An 8,748-nucleotide genomic window follows, 5' to 3' on the forward strand; every position below is an offset into this window, starting at 1 on the left:
GGTGGGGAAGTGGAATTGAGATAGACGATCAACTATGATTTTAGCAAACAGCAGAGTAGGCTGAGTCATATGACCTATACCAATTTCTTAAATGCAGTACTGCTCCTGGTTAGCTATGTTAACAAACTATATGCATAGCAATCAAATAAATGTTATCATTGCGAATTTACTAATTTCACACAATTCTGTTTGCTCTTTTCCTCATTAGATTATCAGATGTCCATCCATTCCTTGCTACATTACCTCTCGAAGTGAGTGCCTGTGGACAGACTGGGTGACCGGGAAAAGCATTAATGGACGTCAGTCCAAGCACTATTCTTGCGTTAAGAGGAGCGATGACTCCTGTGCATGGTACCGAGGTGTAAATCAACCCAAGAAAGAGTTTCTGGATGTAGAGGATCCATAATTTTATTCCATCAAACTCACTATTCATCTGAAAATTCACATATAAGTGTTGTCTATAATATGAAAAATATAACCCAAATTTCTTCTGTCCAATATCGCAGGTCTGTTTGCTTACTGTGTGGTGTTACCTGTATGTAACATGGCATATACTTTTCTTGCATTTTGGCACCAGCTGTACAGTGTGCATTTCTCTGACTAGAATTTGAAATGCACTTTGGTTTGTTTTAGAAAGCTGCAGCATTGAAAGTATTTGGTATAGTCTGTGTTAAATGTGAGGATTGACTCCTCCACTTATTTGTAAGTATTTTTCACCCTTGAAGGCCTAGAGTAGTGCATTTGCATTCGTGTCCAGAAATAACACACCTCCCCATTTTATTCGGAAGTGCTGTTGTTTTTAAGAATTGCAGACTCTATTCTTGATCTAATTTAATAAGTCTGCCATGATAACTTAATATTGCAATTTTAGACTTTGCATGATAGAAATATGTCGTAAGCTGAAAGGTAATCAATGCTGAAAGAGTTTGAATATTTATTCCTTTTGCAAGTTATATTTCTTCTTTCTTCCATAATGGTTGTCATCATAACATACAACAGTAAAATATTAACCAACTATGAGCCATGATATTGATTATCATTAAGGCCTTAATTATAATGGGTATTGTGATCATCTAAACTTCTTTTTTCTTTAAACTTTTTTTGTGTTCAGCAAGAGATGTTTATATTGGGAATGGAACTCTTGTCATTGCTAGGTACCCAGCATTTGCTTCCAGCACATTGTGCAGATAATGCTGCCAGATACAGATTAAACCTTTCTTTTCCTTTTCCCAGCATCATTCCCCATCCCACCACAACAATTAGCATTTACATTTTTCATGTAACATATAAAACAGTCCCGGGCACTTGTGTGGAATGTTGTTAGACAATTTAATGAGCCCTTCAGGAGACAGGTGACCAAAACTTGATTCTAAGAAGTGTTGTAAAGATTTAAGATGGAGAATCAAAAAGGTTTAGGGAGGTCCTCCCAGAGCCATGTTTGTTACACCAGTGTGATGTCTTTTTTTAAATGTTTCTCTCCAAGCAAGATTTCCAATTAGCAGATATCAAAACAGCTTTATTATTTAAATCTATGACAGTTGAGAACAGCATTATAACTGCACAACTGTAACATCATAACTAGAATCCTTAGCCTCAATAGAGAAAGAAGATATTCATCCCATCAATCCAGTTGTCCTCCATTATAAGGTCAGAAGTAGGAATAGTTGCTGATGACTGTACAATGTTTAGCACCATTTATTACTCCTCAAATACTGAAGCCATATGTAGCAAGACTTTGACAGCATTCCAACTTGGGCAGTTAAGTGACAAGTAACATTAGCGCCATACAAGTGCCAAGCAATAACTGTCTCCAGCAAGACAGAGTTTAATCATCTCCCCTTGACAGTCAATGACACCTATTGAATTTCCTACCATAATTGAATTTCATTACTATCAACATCTTGGAAGTTACCGTTGACCAGAAACTGAACTGGTCCAGCTACATAAATACTGTGCCAATAAAAGCAACTTCAAAACTTGGATTCTGAGTAACTCCCTTCCTGACTTGCCAAATTCTGTTCACTACAACAGGGCAAAAATCAGGAGTGTGATGGAATACTGTGTGATGGAGTACTCTCAACTTAACTGGATGAGTGCAGCTCTAACAGCAATCGGGAAGCTTGACACCATCAGCCAAAACAGACCACTGGATCAGCACCACATCCGTCACCTTTAACATTTACTCCCTTCACCACCATTATGGAGTGGTAGCTGTGTGTCCAATCTACAAAATGCACTGCAGCAATGCAACAAGATTCCTTCCACACCACACTTCTTTTTTTTTTTATCCCACTATTGCTCAGTGAATATCCTGGAGCTCCCTTCCTGACAGCACTGAGTGTGTGTGCACCACGAAAGGAATGCAGCAGTTCACAAAGGCAGCTCAATAGACCTTCTCCAGGGCAATTAATGCTGGCCTAACCAGTGACACCTATATATCATGAGAACATAAATTTTAATAAAACATTTGAATCTGCAGTCTCAAAAACAAAAGCAATGGTTAATTCACGATAGGGACCATTTGTTTTCTTCTTTCTAATTATTACATAAATATAATGTTTCCTAATCAAACTTTAGTTAAACATTGCATCCTGCAAAGATGCTTTGTCTGGTATGTATAATTGATAAATAGTTAAAATATATTTTGCCCATGGAATTGCTAAGATGGGCAGTTTACAATTTGTTAATATTTTACTTTTTGCGTATTGAAATTCAGCTAAAATCAAGTCTATAAAATTCAGAAATTACTCAACCACTTATTTTAAATGATATTTGGATTGAAAAGATTAGATGAAATGAACTCTTTCTTGTAGTCTTTAAAATATTGGGCCAGATCTTTTGACACCAGCATCATGAACATTGAGATACTCGCCGCTGTTGCATATCAGGATCTTTTGGGAGTCCTGATCCACACGCACATTGCACTGCCTCTTGTGTGATGCTTACCCAGATACAAACAGTAATGTTGTCCTGTTGTTGAATTCTGGCATAAGTTAGTAAAGGCAGAGTCTACCTTACCATGAGACATCCTATCCCACCCGATTTAACCAAACACCCATTCAGTCACTCACTGATCTCACTATTAAAAGCCTTGAGTCCTTAAAATTTACCTGATCGCAATGGTTGGTGTGCGGAAAAATGGAGTGTTCCTCATCATCTTGTTCTTTGCGGATGGCTGTGGTGAGAGATCGCTACTGGACAAAAAAGCACAGATGCAAAGATCCAAAAGGTAGGGATTTAATGACGCTTGCAGTCAGCAACAATTGCTGACTGGAAGACCTGACCCTTTATTACCGTGTTATTCGAGAGTGTGGTAGAAATTGGAAACTCTTGACCTTGGGGTCAATTGAAGGTTTTAAGATGGAGGTTTTTTAGCTATGGTAATGGAGGATGGAGGACATGGGGAAATTGTGGATGAATAGTTTTAAGGGACAGGTTATCCATTTTACTGAATGCCAGAAGATGTTCAAGAATCTATATCTTTGTTTTTATTTGTAGTCCTCTGATTTCTTTCCATGATCCATCATAATGCAATAAATTGCTTGATGCACTAGGTTAGTTTTTGAATAATCTTTTTTTAAAATAGTTATCTCAATGTATTCTTTCATTTTATCGACAAAATCCAACTTATTTTTTGCTTAGCCCAATGTTCTATAAAAACAATTGCAGTGTTAATGGCATTTTGGTAAATGCTGGTGATAAACCATTAATGTATTTTGGTGGAGTTGCCAATATTATATCAAAATAGATTTTTATTAGTGTGATTAGAGTTAGTTATTGAACCTTCTTTATGTAATTTTGAAATCTCCAAGACAAGGTAGCATCAAGATTATGCAGAGTTTTAGGCTTTTACTATATAGCTTTTTAAAATTGGATCGCAAGGAGCAATATTGCAGATGCTGGAAATCTGAAATGAAAATACAAAATGTTAGAAACACTCAACAAACATGACAGTGGCATCTCTGAAGAGAAGGAGGAAGGTACCAGTCTCATAACCTTTCATTACATATGCAGACCTGAAAGATGAAGCCTATTTTCCTTGATTCACAGATGTTGCTGGCCTGTTGCGTTTCCAGAATTTTTGGCTTCCACAAAAAAATAGCATTTTTAAAAAGATTGGAAACTGGAAAAATACTCAGTTGCAAAACAAAAAAGGTATTTCCTTTTGAACTGTAGAATGTTGTCAGTCCTCAGAATTATTGATATTTTTAAATCAACCTGTTATGACACGTGTGAAACAGGTGGTACTTGAAGCTAAGCCCTCTGGCTCAGAGGTAGGGGTACTACCACTGCAGCACAATAACCATCATCAGGGTGATATGGTTAATCTCTTTTACTGGGTTGGATTAAATACTATTGATGTGGTCCAGCCCATCAGTTGGAGAACAAGTGGGAAACCCACGTTGCCACAAGAGGGAGCTGCACCTGATGAAGGGATTGGTGACAGGCCCTCACTGAGGTTCAACACACCAGTGTGGAAACCCCACCTTGCCAAGAGCTCAAAGGCCAGTAGCGCTCCTTCAAAAGTGGTGCAAGACTGGAAGGAGACTGCTGCTAGTAATGTATCTAAAGCGAGGCAGAGGATCACTGATCACAGGCCACGGATAAGTGAAGGGTGGGGTGGGAATCATAAGGTGGATGGTGCAGGGTGTTTCGAGCCCACTTTCTGTGACTGACCCCTGCCCAGTAGTGGTTCATTTGATAAGGAACCAAGTACTCTTTTAAAAAAGGGCGGAGCCACCCTGCAGCTCCCAGAAGACCAGGTTTGCCTGCTGACCTTCTGCATATAGGGGAAAGCCATGAAACCTGCATGTCATCCCTGAGCCGTCATTAAATTCCAGTAAGTTCAGGGATAATTAGTGTAAATTGGTTCAAATTTAGTGAGCCTAATTGGCAACTGGCTCACAAGTAAGTCCCCTCACCCCACCCACCTACCATGGCCCATTCCTGCCTCCAACATATTCATAGGAGATTTTCACTACAGCCAGACTTTAGGCCTCTCCAGTGATTAAGTGGGCCCAGTCACTGTGCTCCTCCCGTGGTGATCTCCATAAAATCCAGCCCAGTTTGTATGTTAACATGAGATGTGGAAATTCAGCAGAGAGGACTATCAATCACATTTGATTTATTGCCATGTTCTTTTGAGATATTATTTGCAGGCAGATAGTTCAGAGCTTTCAAAAAAAAACATTGGATCCAATTTTAAAAGCATTGAAATATTCGTAGTTCACCTGTAGTACAGCTGCCTTGTAAATACTTCGTGAATATTTCTTTCACAATTAACATTCTTTTACGATTACCAGTACAAAAAAAATGAGTTTTAATAACACTCTGGATAGAATGTCGCATACCAAAAGTTATTTTTCTACATTCTTGAAGTATCTTTGTACTTATTGCCCAGATGATAAGATTTGATCTATTTCTTCTGTAATTCTTTTTTAAAGGTTTTATTAATAGAATGTTTAACTTATAATTCCTTTAAAGCTATGCTTTTTAAGTAATAAGTGTTCAGAATGGACTTACATAATTTAAGGCTTTGATGTTTTGCAAAGATTGTTCGAAAAAAGTCAGAGACTTGCAATTTGTTTGATCTGTACACATAAAAACGATGATGAGAAACATTTGCTGCATGTGTTTGTTATTCTGTATAATTCATGTAGTAAGTTCCATGTGGATTGGATTCATGGAAAAGTATGGTATTATCAAATAAAGATTTATTACTATATGTTGCTAAAATATTTTCCTTCTTGTAAGTACATGCTTCCTTTCCTGTAAATTACTAGAACTTGTGTGCAGGTTTTGTAAATTTTAATGATGGAATTAATCTTAGTTGCACATCTACAGGATTCTTACATGACATTCTCAGAACATATTTCTGCTTTGATTCTTTGTTTACATTCTGAAGTGTTGCTGACAAAGGAACGTTTTTTCCCCCTCTAATTCTAAAATGGGAGTTTACTGTTTGGGCAGAGGGTTATGGTGTCTCTTCTGTTTATGATAAGGAGGAAACTGGTTTTGTCTTTTAACTGGAAGAATAGATAATTTGAGTGTTACAGATCTCCACAATATCAAATTTGCTGGAATACTGCCAACAGCAGGGGCATCCCTGCAGTTACACTTTTCTAACACCAGAAACTTAGAGAAGTTGAGGTACTATTGGGGTTTTGGTTAATTCCAACAAGTGGACTGAAAATTGTGCCCATTACTTCCTCTTGGCATTATAGTCTAATGTGGACCTTTGGAAGAAAGTCCCAAAAGTGATGCAGAGTCAGTCATGAAATGAACAATACCAGACCAAACCACTTGGATGAAATCAAGAGGAATCCATGTGCTAAGTGTATATAAATCAATTAGTAAATGTCTTTGAGTGAAGGGAGAGCTACGAAAAGACAGGAGGTGAACCAGAATGCAAAAGCTAACAAAGCCACAGATATAAGTGGCCCAAGGCAGATGGTCATTGCAGCAGTGCAGACTGGAATTGGGCATCAGGATCTATAAAGAAGTCCTGACGTGGCTGGCTCTGCACGATTGGCCAAGGATCCCTCCCAAAGGAAGTCTGCAATTCTGAGCTAGAGTCAGAGAGGTTCCAACTCACTTACCTGAATAGTCAGCCAGGACAGTTATACGAATTAAAACCTTCTGTAATTCTTGGCTAATGATGAAAACAGACCTGTGCCCAGCTGAACAATTGCTCCAAAAGAAAGTGGGAAGGTTGCAGTGATCTGGGTTTCTGAGTCAGCTCTAGTTTGAATCATAGCATTCACCTCAGTTGGACCTCAATTTCTTTTGGGCATGGACTCTAGAAAAAGTGCAAGTTAGCTGACTTGCCTGCCTCTGTAATACCAATGAACCTATCCCCAAGGTCTTGAACCGATTCTCCAGTCTCAAACTGGTGTTTCTTTCACAGCTCCACTGATGGTCGCTCTGAAATTCTGAGACTGTGACATTTCTTTGTGTCTGTTTATCAAAGGCCCAGTCTGGAACTGAATTCCTGATCTGATGCTGGAATGATGTTATTTACACTGTTGGTAACAAATAAAAAATGGAGTAGAATTTGTTAGACAATGTATACTTTTCATAATTCATTTGGTTAATTAGATGATCTAAGAAATATCCATTTACAATGACATTCCAAAGGCAAAACCATGTGAACAGGATTCTGTACAAGTATGAAAGTACAATCTCACTCCAAGTGAAATCACTTTAAGACAAGTCAAAACACGAATCTGTTGTTGAGTCAAAAATATTAATAATCTGTCTTTATAAATATTAAACATTAGCCTTTCTAATTATGCAATGTCTGACAGCAGTTGCTTGTTTCCATGCAAGTCGGAAAATTTAGAATATTTTCTTCTGTCACTGAACAGCTTTTAAGTATCTATTGACATTTTGCTCTCACCCTTTGTTTGAAATGTCAAGTGGCATTTTAACAATCTTTAAAGCAGTTCTTTGTTTCTCTGAAATCAAATGCCAACTTTCTGAAAGAAGCATACTATGTTATGGCATTACATATATGTTAGAATATTGTGGAACTGGGGAAAATTTATGAAGACGTGTGATGGTACCTACACTCAATTCCTTGAATTTCGTATTACTGCCACATTGGTCAGTGGAATTAAATTTAGCTTCAACATTCTTGAATTGATGAAGATGTTGTGAAATGCTTTTGCCTTATGTGGATTTAACTTGGTCATATTGGTGGGATTTACTGCCACAGTTGCCATTATCTAGAATTATCAGATTTAAGGAGATTATGTTCATTGCTTAATAATTCAGCCTCTCATGGTTTGTTTAAAACAACCATTCAGTTTGCACCTCAGTATAACTTGTAAGGAACTTTTTCCAAAAAACAAATTCTGATTAATCTTACAGGTCGCAGTGATTTTATCATCCATCTTAATGAGCTCACTTAACACGTGACCACAGCACTTTTTTACTTATTGAGCAGTAAGCTTATTGGGCTTCCTAGTTCTTTTGTTACCTTTAATCCTCTGAAATAAGTTTTATTTAACTATGCTACATGGGAAATATTCATCCCTGAAGAGGAATGTTTCAAGTTTAGTGCAAAATTTTTTGGGGAAAGAAACTTACCCTGAAATAGAATCAGCTAAGACTGCTAGTTTGTGACTCTTGAAATACAGTTTTTTTAAAAAATCCCAAGTTAAAAATCACACAACACCAGGTTATAGTCCAACAGGTTTATTTGGAAGCACTAGCTTTTGGAGCGCTGCTCCTTCATCAGGTGGTTGTGGAGGACACAATTGTAAGACACAGAATTTATAGCAAAAGTTTACAGTGTGATGTAACTGAAATTGTACATCGAAAAATACCTTGATTGTCTGTTGAGTCTTTCATCTGTTCGAATACCATGAGAGTTTCACTTCTTTCATGTGTAAATCACAAAACTTTTTTTTTAAAAAAGGTTACATTCTCAGGATAACTAACTTTTTTAAAAAAAAGGTTTTGTGATTTACACATGAAAGAAGTGAAACTCTCATGGTATTCGAACAGATGAAAGACTCAACAGACAATCAAGGTATTTTTTGATGTACGATTTCAGTTACATCACACTGTAAACTTTTGCTATAAATTCTGTGTCTTACAATTGTGTCCTCCACAACCACCTGATGAAGGAGCAGCGCTCAGAAAGCTAGTGCTTCCAAATAAACTTGTTGGACTATAACCTGGTGTTGTGATTTTTTAACTTTGTACACCCCAGTCCAACACCGGCATCTCCAAATCTTAAAA

General features: G+C 37.4%; 1 protein-coding gene across 1 annotated transcript in view; it reads left to right on the top strand.

Annotated features, from left to right (window-relative positions):
* Window positions 1-5,738, top strand: part of timp2a (TIMP metallopeptidase inhibitor 2a) — an 88,850-nt gene extending 83,112 nt beyond the window's left edge. Inside the window, exon 5 of the mRNA XM_043714916.1 lies at window positions 209-5,738. Within this exon, the coding sequence (XP_043570851.1) occupies window positions 209-406 (198 nt within the window). The 3' untranslated portion in view covers window positions 407-5,738. The remainder of the gene's footprint in view (window positions 1-208) is intronic.
* The last annotated feature ends 3,010 nt before the right edge of the window (window positions 5,739-8,748 follow it).

This window comes from Chiloscyllium plagiosum, chromosome 24 (assembly GCF_004010195.1).
Source record: "Chiloscyllium plagiosum isolate BGI_BamShark_2017 chromosome 24, ASM401019v2, whole genome shotgun sequence".
Lineage (NCBI taxonomy): Eukaryota > Metazoa > Chordata > Chondrichthyes > Orectolobiformes > Hemiscylliidae > Chiloscyllium > Chiloscyllium plagiosum.